Source organism: Fistularia commersonii, chromosome 6, assembly GCF_037954325.1.
Source record: "Fistularia commersonii isolate RoL2024-O1a breed Wild chromosome 6, RoL_Fcom_v1.0, whole genome shotgun sequence".
NCBI classification, from domain to species: domain Eukaryota; kingdom Metazoa; phylum Chordata; class Actinopteri; order Syngnathiformes; family Fistulariidae; genus Fistularia; species Fistularia commersonii.
The window spans coordinates 12,961,425-12,982,128 of NC_141289.1; the positions used below are offsets into that span (position 1 = coordinate 12,961,425).

Below are 20,704 nucleotides of genomic sequence, written 5' to 3' on the forward strand. Positions count from 1 at the left end.
TCACAAGAACCCGCCGAAAAGCGTCTCCAGGAAACAGGAGATGGACAATAGTACGAAAACATTTCCCTCTGGAAACATGGCACCTCATCTTTTGGTTCCGGCTCTTAATGCCCCATAAATTATTTCAGTAAGTCAGTGTTTAAAGAGTTAAATCGTTTTGGGATTATCAGTAGTATTACTGCGATACCGCCTACTGTAGCAGTTAAAAAAAGTAAAGACAAAGAATCGTAATGTATGTATATCCAAATCTTTGCACATCTTTGGACATATCGTATAGGGATAATATTTAAAATATCTCTCAGTAGCTTGATTTTCGTTCAATGAGTTAAATCACAGTGATAAGGTGATCATAGTCTGTTATGTAAAACAATATTTGGGACTTTTCAGCAACATCTTGGTTGAAAACATACCCAGTTTGATTTTGTTCCAGTTACTATTCAAATCCTAATACATCGATATCTTTGATATTGAACAATAACTACATCCATGTTCAGTCACTTGCTACTGTATATGCAAATTATGCCAATAATTGTTTTATTCACTTACTTTATGTAACTTCTACAAAACCTTTTAAGTGTTTGTTATTATTCTAAATCAACCATTTTTAAATTGAAACGACTTTCTTTATTGTGGACTGAATCACACTGAAAAGAGAATACCCTAGGAATCTGAATAACGTGTTTTTAAAATCATAATTTACGTTTATGCATATTTTTGTACTTTTGCATTCATTTTTTTGTTCTGTGTTGTGGATGGTACAGTAATTAGTTCCTCTTGTCCATACCATGTCCTTATGTTTTTGATTGTGTTTTAACCTGCACATGACAAATGAACGGATCTGAGTGATGATATTTGCTGTCAGGACTGTGTTCTGAGTTTAGGGATTGCAACGTTGCAGCTTTTTCACAACATTTTTAAACAAGAAGAATTTTTTTTTTTTTGTGTGACATTTTGGAGAACTAAAAGACTAAAACACAGATGATCGCTCTTCCTCTTGTGCATCGCCGCAGGAGGTAGAGCGGTCGTCCTTGGAACAGACCATTCCTGGTTCGATTCCCGGCTCCTCTTAGTGTGTTGAAGTGTTGTTGAGCAAGACACTGAACCCCGATCTGCTCCCCTGGCGCTGATGGAGCCAACTGCTCATGGTTCATCCATGATGGGTTAAATGCAGAGAAGGAATTTCCCCATGAGGGATTAATAAAGTATGAAAATTAAAGTTTATTGATTGAGGTTGTTTAGTGCATTGTTATTATTATTATTGTTATTATTACCACAATATGCATGTAGTTTGTCAACTTACAAACATTTTTTTTTCTTTCCGAATGTTAACAGCGATTTTTTTTCCCGTTTCTACTAATTCAACGTTGTAATTAACTGAAATCAATTACGCATCACAGGCGCTAGAGTGCGCATGCGCTTACACTCCCGCACCTGGCTCCCCGTGACGTAGATAAAAGGAAAGCTTCTTTGGGCCGTGGCGCGCGCGAGGCAATGAGATTATAAGTAGAGGCGCGGCGAAGGTAGAAGACTCTATCTGTGTGTGTTTGCGAACTGTGCTGCAACTCTCGGGAGCCTGTTGTCTCACTGTTGACAGCGAACTGGTCCGAGCGGGGTTTTTTGTTGTTTGTTTTTTTTAAATGGAATTTAGGTCGACGAGAAATACAGAGGTGGAGTGAGAGAGAGAGAAATTACAATGGACAAAGGAGAAGAATTAAAAAGAAGCTAACGTCGCTTTCAGCAAAGTCACCTTTAGGAAAGCGAGCCAGACAGAAGAAGAGGAAGAAGTGTCCCGAGAGGAAAGGGGCAGGATGGGGATGGATTTCAGCACTCTTCGGAACCTCATTAGCAGATATGTAAGTCCCCGTGGTTTAAAACCTCGTTTTCAACGATCTCCCAGACAAGGTGTCTGTTTAAGATGTCCTCTTAAAACTTCTGATTCTGAATTCGGCCGAAACTGCCTCGCATGACTAAGTTACAGCTCACTGCGCCCGTCGTGGGAGGGAGTCGGGAAATCGTTGCAAGAGTCAGGCGATCTACCAAATCAGAAAATCCATGAGATTAAATCTAAATTAAAATCTCACCGTTAGGGTGCTTCAGAACTAAGTTCATACTAACCAATTAGTTAATGTGGGATAAGTATTGACTTTTCGTCACTAATTCACTCCCTTCACCCGATTACTGCGAAATCCTGCTATACGAGCCCGTAATAAAGAAAAACGATGTTCCTTAAACATACGTTTCGACGGATTTTCGCTCTAAATCGCTAAAATATTCCAATATAGCCTCCGGTGTTTTTTGGGTTCACTCTTGAAAGTCAGCGGCAGTTAACTCAGTAGTACAGCTGTCTTCCGTAAAATCGGGCACGTTTCGACATGATGGAACTTGACTAAAAAAGTACAACTAATAATAATTTACTGTAGCAGTCTAGTTTATACACTTATTATTTTACTTTAATTGATTCATGGTATTGCATTTTTTTGCATATTGATATTGAAAATAAATAAGCTTGTTATGGCATAAGAATTTCCTGCCTGCTTGATCTTTTTCACGTTTGTAACGGATAAGATAAATTGTGGTGCTGAAATGTTGGATTCATTTGATTCCAAGCAGAGCAGCAGGTATGTTGTTCTAACCTACAATTCATGCAAGTTCTCACGGTTGAGTAGGACTACAAATGGACCATTCGGTGACATGAGTTATGTAATCCACTTGTTTTCTCCCTGCCAGTCGAATCGATGGGCAGCAGTGGAGCATCCAGTCTATATGGGTGTGGGTTGCATGAGGCTCCACACTAATGTGTTTGACAATAATCCAGACAGAGCAACCTCACATGAGAGGGCTGGGGAGGTTTATACCCCGGCTCCACGCTCGACTGAGGCTTATATCCTGCCTCCCAACTGTTGCTAATGGCTGATAACATAAAATCCCTGCTGTGCTGAGGGTGAAATGGAGCTGTATAGTAAGAAGCATGTAAAGACAGGCCTGTGACTGATAGGCTGCTGGGATGCTGATGAGGTCTCTTGCTATAATTGATCTGTATAAATGCCTAAGACAAATGGCCTGAGGTTAGATTGATTATGCTGCCAGAAGGAAAAAAATGTGCATGCAAACATTGCTGAATTTTCAAGGTTAGAGATAGGAACATTTATCTGTTTATCAATACCAGGCTTTTATGAATTATCAGTCAATACTGGGAGCCAACATTAAAAGTGAGATTTATTGTGGTCAATAATTGACATTTTTGATTGTAAAGATTATAGATTATAGATGCAGCCAAAGGATTTTAACTAAAGCATTTTCTCTCATCACTGGTATGTCATATGCCTACATTCTACATGGTACATAGACAGTGTTGTAAGCACTTTCTTGGGTCATTTTTTATGCAATTCACATCCTTGCAGAAATTGTTCTTCAGGTGATTTTAAATTGATTGAGCATTAGACAGAAGTGATGAAGCTCACAGTGTTCATATAACCACCTGGACCTCTGTGTTAAATTTCACTTTTTTGGCTTTGGTGATTAAATAACTATTATTTCAAGGGTTGCTGGTTTAAACTACTGCTCCACCAAAAACTGAGGAAGATACTGAAGGGAGCATTGATTGCAATATCATATCTGCATGGTATAGTTATAAGCCAATATTTAGAGGTTATGGACTTACAAAATACTTGTCCGTGAGTAGTACCAGGGCATAATTGCTTTATTGCTAAATCCATTTTGGAAATCATATGACAAATAAGACCAGTGCCATGTATGATAGTGATTATGTTAATGAGATGATGAGAATATTAAGTGTCAGTCATAAATAAGGAGTAAAGGGATGTAAGCAAAATGTAGGACATGATCACCAGAGAAAAGGGACAGTGAAAATCATTGTCCCTTTGGTCTATTGGATGGCCATGTAAGGTCAATAGACCACCAAACGTTCTTTGGGACACATTAGAGTTATGACCCTGGTGGTCATTCCTTTTTTACTGTATCAACTGTTCTTCGTAGGGAAACTTATATAACACAATCCACACTAATTTGTCTCATGAATCCTTTAACAAGGTCTTAGATGTGACATCATATCGGCACATAGCTCAGTCAAGGCTTCTACCAGTGCCTTACTCAACTGATGTCATATAGGGGTATAGTGAGTCCAATTCCCTCCATTAAGCCTGGATGGAAGAGAGGAAATATGACATCACAGCAAATTTACTGCATATTAGCAATATTGCAGCTCCAGCTCATGAGATAATTTTTTTCTGTAACTTTCCATCAGATGGCTGGACACTTTAACTTTTCTAAGCTCCAGGGGCATTTTCTTCTTCCTTGCAGAATCTTCCTTTGCCAGATTTTATGGCAGCCATTTACTCCCTTGCAGGTATCTGTCAAGATAGGCAGATATAGGGGGTGTTTTATGCTGCTCGAGGCATTGGTCTTTACTCCAAGGACTTAAAAATACTGATCAATTCAAGAATACTCTTCATGTTATTTAAGCAAGAATACTCTTCATGTTATTTAAGCTGAGTATTCTTGTTGGACTACTTGTCGCTATTGAAGAGTATCTCGAAAATACTGCATCACACTGGATCATGCTGGTATGGATAGCAAGCTGTAGGAACTTCATGTGGTGTTTACTCGCCTACATTAGCTGTCTGTTCTCAGTGTCACAAGGCCTTCCTTTTAGTTTTCACCTAAGAGAGTGTAGATTGTTATTTTTGAAGATGTATTCAATGAATGTAAACCCCAAAAGTGCAGGCCTGTGTGTCAGGGTTCATGAAATACAGTTAACTCATGACTACTGAGGTCACACCGAGGGTAGCTTATCAATTTAAATGGATAACAAGTACCATTGCATAATTGATTGCTTTCCTGTGTAATTGATTGTAAGATTCTATGCAATGCGGCCTGCATTCCTTCATGCTCCCCGTTTATCACTTTTCAATGGGGTGTCTCACATTTTTTGTTCTCAGTTGATCTTTTTGTCGGTTTTTCAAACTGTCAAATCATTGTGACTATTTGTAATTCATATTATAATAAGTGAGAATAGCCCAGACAAGTTTTCAGACATCTCATGACATCCTGCATGCTCTTCAGTATTGTCCTTGTGCCAAGCAATTCTCCATATTTGAACAGTAAGATAATATTTCTGTTATTCTTCAATCAGGTTTACAGGATCTCCAAAAGCGATGTTTCTGAGTCATAAGAAAGCATTCTAATTCTATTTAACTTCAACATATGACTTAATTTTATACCAGAAAATTAAGTTAACACATCATATTTATACTGAAATATTTCTACAGTGATTTGAGAATTATTCATGATTTTTAATTCTTGAATTGATTCTATTGTGAAACAGTTGAGTCTGAACATGAGCTTTTTAATTTCTAACTGTAAGCTTGTTGATCTGATCACTCTAAAGTCACAAGACTTCATGGATTTCAGTTCATAGGCAGGGGAAGCATGCTTTCTCAAGTTACACAGCTTTTGGGCTCATCCTGAATTTCAGCCTTGAGCATCCTGTTCGGCAGTATACAACTTCTATGCCGGGTGCCTATATGCAGAGATCCAGTCTCCCCAGTAGCTGCCTAGTCAAATTCAGTAGAAAGCCAGGGGATGTTATATAATCCTGTATCTATCTTTCCAAGTACAGTGTGTGGAGAAGACGTCTCAGGGCCTGTCATTCGTGCCCGGGCTGAATGAGAACAAAATATAATCTTAGTGATGTGCAGGAGCACTAAGACCCAGTTCACTTACATTCTATTATTTCTGCTTCTCACTTCACCTCTTTTATCCTTTCCCCTCAAAGAGTTTTGGTACAACAATTTAACAGCTTAACAAGTGCTCTAAAGTGTTCTGTCTTCAGTTATGTGAAGAGGCTTGTTTTCAATCATGCATCTCTTATTGCTACATATCAACTCCCAAAAGGAAAAGGTAGCCCTTTCTTTATTTTCTTAAAAAATCATAAAACATCATCTTCCAACAATTCAACTTCTCAGCTACCCTGTTTGTCATTTTCCATTTGTATCAACTTGGTTGACCATCAACAAATCACCTGTTTATCTTTACACACTATGCTTCTGCAATGCCTCTGCAAATTGGCATGGCTTTCTGTGAAGACAAATACAGTAAGTGTATTGAACAATAAAAACAACATTTTTTTTGTCTGAATTCTTAAAGCCATTTTTTTTCAGAAAAAAAAGCCTATTCTAGTAAACATTCAACTAGTGAGATAAAACGTGTGTCAAATATATTATAAAGTGCGTCACATACTAGTTGAGAAATTAATTTTATGTCAATCACATTCATTGAAACATCCATAATAAATATTAGCTGTTGACTGGCCAAAATTTACAGACTAAACACAAGAAGAGACAAAGGCATTGTTGAATTTTAGCCAAATTTTCCCAATTATTTAGTTGCTAGTGAGCAAAGTAAAATCATTGTGAGCTGTGATGACGGATGCAATTTTATTCAAGGTAATTTCTTAAAAGATAGCAGAGGTGCGGAGCTTGATCTTTTTTACACAAGGCTTTTGGACTCATATCAGATAGACAGAAAGACAGACAAGACAGGCTGACCCCTGTACTTTTCTCTGTCATTGTCAAAATCTCTACTCTCTAAGGGTGAAGTGACTTTGCAGTTTCCAAATAATCTATTATTTTTGTGGTATTTGCATTTTTTACCCTGTATTTCCCAATTGAAGATTGTGTTGAAATGCCCCATGCACATGCCTTGTGTGTGCATGTTTCTCCTGCTGACTAATCGAGATTCCTGGACAGGAAGTCCCTCTATTCGCTTTCTGTCTGGCCTCCTGCCTTTGCATAGAAGCTTAAAGGGTTACTGGTGTTCACTACCTTCAGCACTTAATCCAGTTTACAAATCTGAACCAGTTACTGATCACCTCCTGCTTATATACCTGCTGAATTTTCTAATTGTTGCAAAGGCTTTCCTTACAACAATATATATATGAAGCAATTCTTTCCGATTAGTGCCCAAGAGAAATAAATTCGTAATAGCTGTCTGGTGATCATGTGGTTGAGGTGGAATTCAGTTGTAGCCGGTGACGTAGAGGGCGGCAGATCATATAAACTCTTTGGCTCTGTCTGCTTGTCAATAATTCATTGTAGACTGAATGTCAGTGTGGGATAACGTTGGTGTCGGCCTCTATAACAATGCTACTGACAAGGGGTACAACAGAATTCCAGCCAGGCATGGTGTATTGGTCTCTGAAGAAGTGGTATACCCTAAGGGGTTGGTAGACAGATCACAAGCTGGAAAAGGTACGTGCAGCATGATGATGCTGTGAAGTGGTATTAAAAAGAGGTGGATTTACTTCAGTTCCTTGCATAGATGGCCACCATTGACTGCAGGGTATACCAAGCCAATAGAAGAATACATGTAGAATACATGTAATATATATATACGTGCGTGTATGCACACACACTCACACATACACACACACACACACACACACACACACACACACACACACACACACACAAAACACATAGCGCATCCGATTAAGTTCATGATAATCAAGAGTATTGATTAAAAAAAAGCTTTGTAACAGCTGATTGGTGAGTGTGACTACTCTTTGATTACTATTTTTGTACTATTGTTTATTGGTTGTCTGTATGACTGTTCCAACAACAGCAGGTGCCTTGCTAATCATGTAACACCAGTCTGTCTACAATCCACAAAGTGCAGCAGGGTTAACCTCTTTACCTTAAGGATTTACTGATTCTTACTAAGCCAGTCTTTGGATTCCCAGACTAGTTACTGCTTTACATTACAGTCTGATGTAGCACTATGTTCAATTTCAGGCCAATAAATAATACACTAAAAACCAAAAAGGTAATTCAGAAATAGAAATTAATTTTTGTTAAAATAGATACTAGAAATTTCCGTTTGAACTATTCAATGAAAGCCTTTTCTAAATTATTATTTTTTTTCTTAATCAAGGGCAGTTTGTTGATGATAGAATTTAAATGCAAAACAAATAAAGATTGAGCTGATAAAGTTAACATTTAGGTTTTATTTTGCATTTTGTTACATTTTTGCATATATATATATATATATATATATATATATATATATATATACACACACACACACACACACACACACACACACACACACACACACACACACACACAAACACACATACACGCACGCACCCACTAACGCACTGTGTATCTGTGTATTTATAATTCTGTGTTTAGCATAATTTCCATAACAGGCAGTATGTTTTTACTGAAATGCTCTGCAGATTTTCTTTTTTATTGATCCGAGTAAGACCAACCTTACTAATTACTTAAGGTTCTAACACATGGACAATTAAAGAGTAATTGTTTTTTTTTTCCTCAAGGAAATTAAGAAAAGGTTCTTCATGAACCCTCCTTTATGTTCTTAGCCATCAAAACATTAATAACATCAATTCCTGAATTGTTAGTTTTGGCTGCTTGTTACATCAACCCAGCAGCACCTCCTTAAGACGTGTAAGAGTGTGGTTGTGGTAATATTGATAGTATATCACAGGTCGTTGTTGAACAAGGAGAGACGTGATGGTCTGTCTGGGGTTAATGATGCACAGAGACCTCTATTCAGTGATAGAGAGCTGTTTGATCTTGAGTAATCATAATAAGTTTGCTTTTGGTTTCCAGTGAAAGTGCTGAGGGGAGCAGGTACACTTTAATGTTCTTCCTGTCCAAGGGAATGATAGTAGGTGTCTCATCACTGCAACACAGCATTCCCAGTGGGTCCTGATGTCTGGCTGAGCAAGAGAATAGAAGAAAAGTTAAGTGAGGATACGAGCCCCCTTCTCCCTAAATGCTGACTGTGTTTCCTGTAGATACTCTCTTGTGTCAATTTGGTCCTAAACGTATGCCTCTCTCCCGCCATTGCTTTGTTTTCTTGGGATATTAGCAATAGATCAGTAGAAAACTATTGATTGAGTTTTTGACTATAAAAGTACCAACCTCTGACTGTATAATTGTAATTTTGGTCGATGTCTCTGTCTAGATCATTATTTTGCTAAAATGTCTAGTTGACATTGCAGTTTTTGTCTTGTTATGAAGAAATTTCTAGTCTTCAATCATTGCATTTCATTACACTAGCAAAAATATGTTATAGTCAGTTCATGGAAAATCATTTTGCCAAGCAGATTCTCCAGATGCAAATGAGACATTAAAATATGTTGCTGCTGGTGTTTGCGTCCATGTCCATGCAGGACATTCCTTTTTCAAAATCCCTTTAAGGCTCATCTATTCCAAGTGCTATTTTTTTTTCAAAAAGCAGTCAGTTATCTAATGATTTTCTCACAGATATGTAGTTTTAAGAATTTAGATTATCAGCTCACTTTGTTTTGATTGTTTTGAATGTGGATTCATCATACCAAAATGCTGGAAAGGCATTAAATCAGTCAATACCTCTCCATAGCTCCCAACATCGCTCAGATTTATTTAAATGATCATAGTCTAATTTGATTTAAAAACATAGACATTTTCAAAACCATTTCTGGAACATCTTTGAAGACTCTCTCCATATGACCGCATTGGTATTCAAAGAAAAATGCAAATACAGATTTACTTCGCACTTAAAATTCAGATGCTTATCTTGTGTATGTGTTTCAAAAATAGAGAAACTTAATTTTCCTGTCCGCTGAGAACTTCTTTATTTTTTGAATTGCACATTATAGTAATTAAAGAATGTTGAAAAACTTTCAACAGCGTTCAAAGAGTAAACTTAAGACACCACTTCCCAGTGATCCTGGAGATAAAATTGTTGCCAAGTAGCACAATATAAGGCCATCGTTGTGCCCTGGAAGTCCAAATGAAAGTTCAATAGGCATTTGAAAGTGAGCACTCAAGTGATTCCCATGGTCAAACAACTCTTGAACATGACACACCATTGATTATTCTCTAACATTATCAATGCACTTTTGCAGCCACCATGAAGCGGATAACTGGGATGCGGTCTAACATGTCTGCTTGCTCACTCTGCCAGGACACAGCAGTGATATCATACTAAATTACACATCACTCCACATCAATTTTTTCTTACATTAATACCAAAATTGGCTTTATGGATTTATTCATTTTAGGTCTTGATATGGGCAGACAATAATTAGACACTAGAACTTTAAATTTGTGAGCAAATAATTGGAGTCAAAAACTATTTAATGTTACCACTAGTATCTTTGAAATACTATCACCTCTGACTCGTCAAAGTGATTGAATGGTCACTACCTCATACAAGGCAGAGGAGGATTGGGAGACTTTGGAACTGAAATGACAATACAGCAAAGGACTGGGAAAATTATAACACGGGAAAACAATATAAATAATGGAACAGAGTACCACATTACTCAGAGGGAACCCAAATGATAAGACTGAATCGTTTATAGGTGGTACAAGTAGCGTTTTAACATGAATAAATAATCACAGCATTAATATTTAATTGTAATAGCAGCAACCAACCATCTCTAATTTTGCAACTCAACAGTAGTTTCTTTTATTTATTTATTTTTTTTTACATGTGCCACCTGCTTGGAATCTTTGATTTGTGTTTTATATAGACAAGATGCGCATTACTCAAACTGCTGCAACGGAAGTGGTGATAAAAGTTCAAGATTGAGCTGAAGAAGCCATATCATTACGGGCATTTTATGTGTTGAATTTTAAATGAAAAGTAATAAATCTAAATGGAAACATTAAGGTTGGTGGGAACTCCGGTCTGCACCCTTAGTGCTGTGAGGCAGACGTGCTAACAACTGCACCACCGTGCCACCCCTGTTTGGCTTATAGTACAAATTGTACCAACATGGGTATCTGAGAATGACTAATTAGGGATTTGAAATGAAAAACGGTATTGAATGTACTGTAGCCCAAACTATGAACTTACTGATGTCCACGCTAATATCCCTATTCAAGTTTTAGGACATCGTAGTGCCACTTTTGGCAGGACAGTAGATAAATATAGATACATTTAAATACAGTTCAAATAGCATCTTTAATCCTGAGGTTTCACTGGTAAACAGAAGTGTAGCAGACTGAACACATCCTCGCAGGTTTGCACATCAAACCAGCCTAGTGTTATGCAAATGCTTGGGGCAAGGTCTATTTGTGTAGTTTTAAACAACATTTGTTCAGTGAGTAGCTTCCCTTCGGTGTGATAATCCATTATATCATTTTACAGCTTCAGTCATGTAAAACCCGGGGCACTTCATTTAAAAGCAATGCCAATGGAATCCCTCAGTCATTTATAGATACAGTTTTACACTTCATAATTATGTAATTGCAACTGTAATTGTGGCCATGCATAACAACGCTGCTGACAGACTTCTTTTATGCACACGTTTTCTGAACCAGACAGGTTAAAATGCAAAGTTCTCACAAGAACTTACAAGTTTCTATAAATCCATTTCATGTTACTGAGCCTCAGTCTGGTTCCTGGTCTTATGATGACCACATGATGCAACTTAGCTCCTCTAGCCCCTTTGACTTTTTCTGCAGTGCTACTTTGCATCTTAAATGGATGCATTCAAAGAATTTTTAGCAAGTATATTGGAAATTGGTGTCATTTATTATCTTAGTCTGTATATCTTAATCTACCTGGTGCACTTTGAAAGTGTTGTACTGTAATAAAGGTGCACTTCCGAGATCATTATATGGCGAGGAGAGAAATATGGAGCCACTTCTGATTGAGGTTGGTAGGGAGAGGTGAACACAGAGAAGAGATTAAATGGTTGTTACAAAGGTAATGAAGAACAGATTGACCATGCTGTCATTTTCAGCATAAAACTTGTTTATACATTTATGGAAAGGTATTATGGTCAGTCGTGTCATGTGTTGTGAACAGAAGCCTTCAAAAAAATTTAAATGAAATGACTTTGGCAAAGCGTCAATGTCATGACCTTATAAACACATGATTTAAATGATTATTTTTTCTACCCTGATACTTCCATGCTTGTCAACAACTTTAAACACTCAGTTGAAAACAAAGTTTTCGCTCATAACCCCCTTCCCAAAATAGTTAAAACACAATGAATACATATTTTTCCCCCAGATTACATATTACTTTCTCACTCATTGAAGTCAGTTTTTAAATCATCAAAGTACAATATTACAGCTACATGAGTTCCTTTATGGGTGTATGACCAGTCACTGTGATGCAGAACACAATTATGTGTCACTGACAATATTTAACCAACTTGGAGGGTATTAATTGGGACTGACACTGAACCAGATGAATACATAGCAGCTGATAATAATCAGCTGTCCAAGTGCATAGATTTTGATACATAGTTGCCCCCTCAGGGACTTTAAGAACATAACTATAAAAATCTTCTTCTTCTGGCTGCCCAAAAGGTGTGGGTGAACAATTTAATGATGATCAGTAATTGGCTTGTAAAGATTTTTCTTGAGATTGTAAGTGAAAAAGGTTTAGAAGGAGGTACTGTTTGATTGTAATGTGCACTCTTATATTAACAGCTTGTTAAGAAATTGGAGTCTGACTAGGAATTCTTTAAAGAAAGACTTGAATTAAGATGCTATAAGAGTTCTTTATCAGTTGATCATCATGTGATTGCTTCGGGCTCCTTGCAGCCAGGATCAGCCAGACTAACCTGGAAAGCAGACCTAATGCAGATTGCCAGTTGCACCAAGTGGCAAAGAGACATAATGAATGAAGATAAAGAAATTGAGAAATGGCAGACAGAAATTTCTTTTCTCTCCTGGCACTAGAACCCTAGTGTTAAACATGACTACAGTTTCTGTATGAAAGAATGGCTAAGGCCTGCAGGAACGATGAGACTCACCCAGGTAAATATTGATTTCTATTTTATAACCCCTTTATTTGAACAATCCCCAAGTTGCTGTCTTATGTTTTGTTGTCCCTCATGTTCTGTCATTTCTTTATTCTAATTGAGATCTTGCATATTGTAAAAATATATTGTCTTGCATTACCAATCTTTGGTGAACCAAACATATTTACATGCTCGTGAAAAAGTTTTGGCCACTTGGGGCATCAAAAGTACATTTTGTTTTTTTACCTAGAGGTTTCTGCTATATCCTTGCTTGATCACATTTTTGGATGATATTTGCCTTATGAATTAAACATATTAAGTCTTTGTCTCCAGTATCATTCAGTTAGGTTGTCATGCTTTGTTTGGGAGGATTATGATAAAATGTCCTTTTACAACATGAAGCTATGTGCTGCCTTACATTGCAGGACAATGAATTGAGGATAAAGGTACTGTTTTAAGAGTAGATAGACACTTGAAAATTTGAAAAAAAAGCTTTTCTCAAATGATGTTCACACACAGAGCTACCTTTTGGTTTTTAAGAATGTTTATGCAGCACTAGTAGGTGTTGTTTCATATTTTACATGGGAGTGAATTCCGAAAGCACAGTGTAATTAACACCATTATACAGAACTGTCCCTATGAGACAAACCCCAGCAAGAGTGAAAATTGCTTCCACTAATGGTTAAGAAATGAAAAACAGAATGGAAAGTCGCCAAATAGGTGAATGGAAGAAGTTGAAAAGTACAAGGACATTTCATTGTCCAGTTTGAGATTTCAAGTACTTAGGGTCAGCAGTCCAGAGCAATGAAGACTGTGGAAAAGAGGTAAAGAAAAAGGTTCAAGCAGGTTGGAATGGATGGAGAAAAGTGTCAGGGGTACTATGGGATGGAAGACTGTCAGCCATAATGAAAGGAAAGGTGTACAACACAGTGGCGAGACCAGCAATGCTGTATGGTTAGAAACAGTGACAATGACAAAAAGACAGGAGGCAGAGCTAGAAGTCACAAAGATGAAGATGTTGAGGTTCTCTTTGGGAGTGACGAGGATGGATAGGATCAGGAATGAGTCCATCGGAGGGACAGTACATGTTAGATGTTTTGGAGAGAAGGTCTAAGAACCCAGACGTAGATGGTTCGGGCATGTACAGAGGATGGATAGTGAATATATTGGTAGACAGATGCTGGAATTGGAGCTGCCAGGTAGGCAGGAGGAAGATCAAAGAGAAGATTTATGTACTCAGTGAGAGAGGATATTAAGGTAGTTGGTGTGAGAGAGGAGGATACAGAGATTAGGGTTAGATGGAGGTTGATATGCTGTGGCAACCCCTGAAGGGAAAAGCTGAAAGGAGAAGAGGAAGTTCATATGAACACGATTTTAATCTGGAAGAGCTTCCTCTCATGTTGGCCTTGTTGGATTTTTTTAAGAATTATGGATTTATTTAATGCTATAGTCAGTTCTAACTGAGATAAAATAATGAGGGTTATCTTTATGGGATAATTTCTCCATATAAAGTTTTAGCTATGTGCAATAGAAATCCAATAAGATGTTACCGACCAGCAGCCCATTGTAATTTAAAACAAACTGCATGTCGGCAGATCAATGCTGGCAGAATGGCCTGTTATTCACACACAAATGCTCATGACATTAATAGTAAAGTAGAGGACAGTAAGAATGAAATTCTTCACCACCTCATTTTGAAATTTTCAATTTTTTTTTTAATCAGGATCATTGAATCACTGAATTCAGTGACTTTTTGTATCATCCTATTCATTGCTAGCTTGATACATATCAGTTTATTGCTACTAGTTTGGAGTAGGAATGTCCAGCTCCTCTGCTGCAAATTTATTGAAATCTTTGACAATGACTTGTTTTATGGCTTGAGACAAAGTTCTTTGTCACTACAGCTCCTAAAGTGTATTGAAATAGTTGACTGGGGGGGATTTGTATTTACACTGGTACGAGCACCAACACATTTCTTATAAGGGTTTTTTTTTCTATCCTCTGCATATTTGAAGCTTGTGACTTGTTATTGTTGAATGAAAAGAGTGTCCTCAGGTTTATAGTAGAAAAATACCGGATTAAAAACTGACTCCCTCAAATCATTGCAATGACACTATTGTCTGTCATCAGCTGGTCAGGAGCAATTATGCCCCTGAAAGTATTTCCCTTCAATTGTCAACATGTGACTTGAATGCAGCAGTAAGCAAAGTCATAGGGGATCATGTGACTGCCCCTCTGCCCCCGTTCCCCGTCCCCCTGACACACAAAAGCAAGTATGAGAAGAGGGTAAGTTTATTTTCCTTGACATCCAGAGAAGAGTGTGTTTATCTCGTCTCCAGACTTGAGGAAACCTACAACAATGGTTTTCTGTCGACCTTTGGGCATAAACACATTGGTTAGTCTATTAACAGGTCTGCCTCCTGTCTATACTCCATATCCTGTTTATGCAATACTAAAACCCACTCACTGCTCTAGACAACATGCAGCTGTTAAAAACTGTCTGTACTTTTATGTTTCACACCTATAAGATGCTGATAAATGAATTGGTAAATACATGAAAATAAAACACAAACATTTTTTTATCTTAAGTATTGTAATGGTGTTATTTTCAGCTTAAAGTAGAGCGTATGCTTCCTCTACTGAGAATTCCTTCGTGGAAACCAGGCTAATGAATTTCTTTGAATAGCTGACAGAACCACTGAGGTCATAACACTCCTTTACACTGTTTGTTTTACTTTTCTCCATCTTTTCATTAGTGTATCAACATGAGGAAACAGTGAATCAGCACTGAGAGTTGTTCAAGGAGATGCGTATATATGGGGTTTATTAGATGAAACTTACTTTCTGGATCACTGTTACATTTTGATAGCATTGTATGCATATCTATCACTTACTGTCCACCTTGAATGGTATCGTGATTTTTTATGTTGTAAGGAGTGACACTATTTGATGCATTTTAAAACATGATAATATCAGCTTTTTTAAAGATACATTGTAATTCTGAAATAGTGCTTGTAATCTCAAAACCTCAAAATAGCCCGGCTTATACTCACTGTCGTACAGTGGCCTGCTGATCCATTTCTTTAATGAAAGCAGGTGAAATTCTATTTCAGTTCCTTTTTTTAATCTCAGTTATTGTTGATCTCCAAAGACCCACTGTAATAGAGGCAGACAAAGGGTTTCTTAACCAATTTACCTATTAAAGAACTGACTATTATTATGCAACAGAACCAGAAAACAGATCATCATATCAACTGGTCAATGGGTTAGTGACACCAGCTAGGTAACAATGCTCCATGAAACCAGTTCAACACTAAGTTCACTACTGTCTCCTCATGGGGTGTATTCTGATACAGACCTAAAAGCTAAGACCTAATTTTTCTTACCTACCTAACTGAACATTTTTTAAAGTGTTTATGCACTGTTATGGTAGATGTCACCATGCAACTGATACAACTGATAAGCAGAAAATATCAGCAGATCATAGTATTTGCTGGGCCATTGTCTACAGATGTAATTGTATAAAGTAGCTTGTTTGCTTACAATTGGAGCTATTGGCCTTTGATGTGGTGTCTGGGTGCGCATACAGTTCGATTTGACTTTATTTAATGTGATAATCCAAAAAGCCTTGATCATCCCTATTACACTTCCAATTTTTTTTTCTTCTTTTCTTATTCATTTTACTTTATCTTTTCTTTCAATGTTGCTTTGGGTACAAGGACCTTTAAGAATGCACTCACAATGCAGTGCAGTTGCTGAAAGGCCCAATCCACTGCCTCTGTCTGTCTGTAGAATACGCAAATATAGTTCATTTGCTTTGCATTGCACATTCCTTAGATGCAACATCAGAAAGTGCTTTAAATTAGATGACAATCACCAGTGTTAAAGGGACATTGAAAATTCAAAAAAGTAAATAGAGATCAATAAAAATGTAATGAATATCACAAGAGTGACCGTGTTAAAATCCTCAAAGCGACATTTATCTAAGTAGTAAAGAACTGTGTTTAAGGCCAAAAGCCTGTCAGTTTAAGCATTCAAAAAACTTAAATGGCTATGTCGAGAATGCAATGAGAAAGGAGAGGATCATACTTGCACACATGGTAATGTTACTATTATCCACTGATTGCAAGTCTCTTTTATATTCTGTTACATTATATGTCATGGTTCTTATTTGTTATTGATTCTTAATTATTTTTCTTAAATCATCAATTTGTTGATATGCAATTGCTGTTCTAATTCAGCCATACAATTGATATATGTTCTCTGGGCTGACTAAAAAGTTAAATATGATCACTCATTCTTGAGATACTGGAGATTTCAATAGTCTAATAACATATTACTAATCAAGATCCAAATCTATAATTTTAAAGAGAATTATATTTCTCACTCAGCATCTACATCTAACACCTGAACTAGTGGACTGTTCAGAGTGTCCTTCACTTTGTACCCACAGGGATGGTTGAAGGTTGGAGATCGGTATTTGGCTGGCTCTTGATATTTTATGGTTGTCTTGTCTTGTCTTGGTCTATTTTAGCAAAGAGGCAGAGGCTGAGTGACTTTGTGATAACCAAGAAGCCTGGTTGGTATTTAATTTGGACCCCAGTAATTAATACACAGATATCAGGATGTGTATCACCATTACATCACAGATTACAGATTACAGATTACAAACAGACGTAGGCCACCTTTAAAATGAAGTCCTCCTTGCTATTTATTTCTGTAGATGGGCAATAAATGGGGGTATACATTTTCATTGTCTACTACTACAATTTCATTTGTAGTGGTAGCGGTCCAATTGATGTGCCTTGCTGCATGAAATTTGCCACTGTAAATAAAGTTCAAAATAAACTGAAGTTTTTCATATCACTTTAATAATTTCTTGTTGTGTACATGCATAAAGTTGGAGAATTACATGTCGATGACAGCTGATACGCTAACATACTAATCAGAATCATCTCAAATACAACCTCTGTGACTGCATAAATAGGGGATCAATAGTATAATTGCTCAGTAGTTTAAATGTAAAATGAATGGTTACATCTTCTAAAGCTTATGTCCTATCAGCAAATTGTTTCACTTCATGTCTAGCAGCCAGCATAGATCACCTTGCAATTTGCAACTTGATCTCTATTGAATTTCAAGTCAATCAAGTACATATAATCATAAAAAGTAATGCATTAGAATTATTTGATCTAAAAAAAGAAAAAAAATGTCACCCATCTCCTTGGTATGGTGTTATCCTTCAGTCTAGTGATTAAAATGTTTTAAGCTGTCCCAAATGCCTGAAATAGACAGGACTGAAAGGTAATAATGAATTTTGTTTTTTTTCTTTTTATTGTTTGAATCTTTGACTGTATATTGTGTACCTTACTTAAATTGCATTTGTTAATGCTGCACTTCAACTCACATAAACAATAGGCTGTATTTTAAGCTTAAAGATTTGAATGGAAGTGAGTTTAGCACCTTTGTGGCTCAGTGGGAGAATACGCATGACAACCACCTCCGGTATGTGGTATATGTGCATGTTTACAAAGATGCTTTTTTATGCTGTTGATGTGTGACATACAGTTAGTTGGTGAAATTGTGCGAAGGGCAAGTGTGTCCATCAGCCCCTTCAGAGGGAAGATTTTGTCATTGTTCAGGCTTATTTTCAGCACTGCCAGTTGGAACCACAGATAAAATATTTTTGTCATCAGTCGAAACAACAGCTCTGCCTTTTTACTGCAGACTAACAATAGCCCTTTGTGTGTTTGTAGTGATTCCACTTTATTGCAAATGTTATCTTTACATGCCAGGCGTCACCAATGACAATGATAATGCTTCAACAGTGTTTTATAGCTGATTTTTCATTGTTCAGTCTGCGTTTCAAAGTAAACTTCTAACTGCTTTTGTGTGATCACAAAAATGACCTATCAATTATATAGCCCTTTTTTCCGACTATCCTACAACCCTCTCTTTACATTATGATCGTTTTTGTCTCCTAAAAGATACTATTTATAGAAATGTGTAGATGATTCTCTTGTGCATTACTCTTAAGGGGGCACAGCTTGTTATATGGATGTGAGTTTGCTACTGGAGGTTATTAATAGAATTGAACAAATTAAATAAATGTGAAAAATTGGTCTTGCTGAGCAAGATATTTGATTTTTGAAAGAAATTCAAAATCATTAAGTCACTGTTGTTAGCTATAAGGTGCTTTTTCATGAACAACTTGATATCTGGTGGTTGTCCAGCACAACAAACAACATCATATTGCTGTTTTCATTAAATCGGTGTCTCAGCTTTGTCTCTGGTAGTGTGGGTGAGGTTGGGGGTGGAGGCGGGATGACTGCCTGTTTTAGGTAGAGTGTGTCCTCTTGGTGAGTGGGTGGGTCTTTCACTTCCTGTTTACAATATGTTCCTGATCACAGTGGGACCTCATGCATTCTGTTATGTGTTGAAGTTCTGTGGGAGCAATATGTCTGATTTTAAAGCCATTGAATACTAGAAGCAGAGCCCTTTTGCTTTTTAACTATTTTGACAGCGTTTAAAATTTTTATAAAAAAGAAAAGGTAAACAGAGATACAGATAAATCCTGGCTCTTGAGGCCACATGTTGAAACCTGCATTACTATTTAACTGTATTTTTTGTAGTTGAAGGCTGTCAGTCATTGTAATTCTAAATGTAAGGTACGTCTGCAACAGATAAAATAACTTTATGTTAAAGAAACATTTTCAGTAGAATATAATCATGTTGCCGAGATGTGTTGTTGCCCACATATTGTGAAGACTTCAAATACTGTTGTGGTGGACACTAAGGGGCGTAGCCTCTCACCCCATGGGACTTGGGGTTGGGGGGAGGGGTTAAATCAAGGATATAGTCGCATCCAGAAGTTCACTGCATTACTTGTTGGTATTTGAGGAATAAAGTTAGAGCTCGCCTTCGTCTCCAAAATCCTTCCTTTTCACATCACACTTCAAAATTTGATATAGATCAATTAAACTACCATGTTTCTAATTTCATGCCGTTCATTGAAAATTAGAAATATTCTGAAATGACCATTATCTCTAATATTCTGCATAATCACTAGGACACAACACTTCTTTTTTTAATCTGTAAATTCTTAACTACTCCACTTGTAACTAGAAATCTTACAATTAAGTGACTTTTTAGTTTCATTCCTTTAAAATTCATATGAAGACTTCTGTATACAGCTGTGTATAGCATTAAAGTTACTGCAAATGGTGGCCCAATATGTGTGAAACTTATCAAAGTTCCAATTATTATTGTCTAGATATATTAGGAATCTTATATTCATGTCTGAACAGAAAAAAATACACAAAAAATAAGCAACTGCTGAAAAGAAGGTTGTCTCTAAAAAAATCACTTGAATAGTATAGGAATTGGATTGCTGCATGTGTGTTTGTGTTTAGAGGGCCCTCAATAGACTCCATGGTCTTCATTTCCTATGATGCTTAAAGCAAAGTGGATGCGTGTCCTAAGTGATGCTGACAGAAACAAAGCATGCAAGCTCTCTCCACCCTTCTCTCTCCTGACCACAAATGTGGCCCTCCAACCTATAAATACAGCCATGAAACCTGCTGTGTCCTGAAACATGAAACGCTGGTAAAAGTGATTATGACGGTTCAGAATAGCCGTAAGTCTCCTGTTACAGCTGAAAGCTGAAGGCCTGGGATCAAGGGGGCAGTTTTGCAGTTTTTATTATGTAAGAGTTTTTTATTTCATGAAAATTGTGTTTTATTCAATTAAACACAGGCAGGCTTTCATGTAAATATGGGAATGGAAACTAAATAAAATCGATAAAGAATGAACCCTAAGCCCATCCAGTTTGTGGTTAAGAGAGGGAGATGAAGAAGGTGAGACAACCAATAAATAACCAACAAAAACGTGCTGAAAAAAATGGAACTGATA

General features: G+C 37.0%; 1 protein-coding gene across 12 annotated transcripts in view; it reads left to right on the forward strand.

Moving 5' to 3' along the window:
- The first annotated feature begins 1,467 nt into the window (after nucleotides 1-1,467).
- atp11a (ATPase phospholipid transporting 11A) overlaps nucleotides 1,468-20,704 on the forward strand; it is a 43,653-nt gene continuing 24,416 nt past the window's right edge. For all 12 annotated transcript variants that reach the window (XR_015106275.1, XR_015106276.1, XM_086148215.1 and 9 more), the window contains exon 1: nucleotides 1,468-1,853. Coding sequence is in view for 10 of the 12 variants with exons in the window: in XM_086148215.1 (XP_086004341.1) it covers nucleotides 1,809-1,853 (45 nt within the window). In the remaining 2 variants the exon portion in view is untranslated. The remainder of the gene's footprint in view (nucleotides 1,854-20,704) is intronic.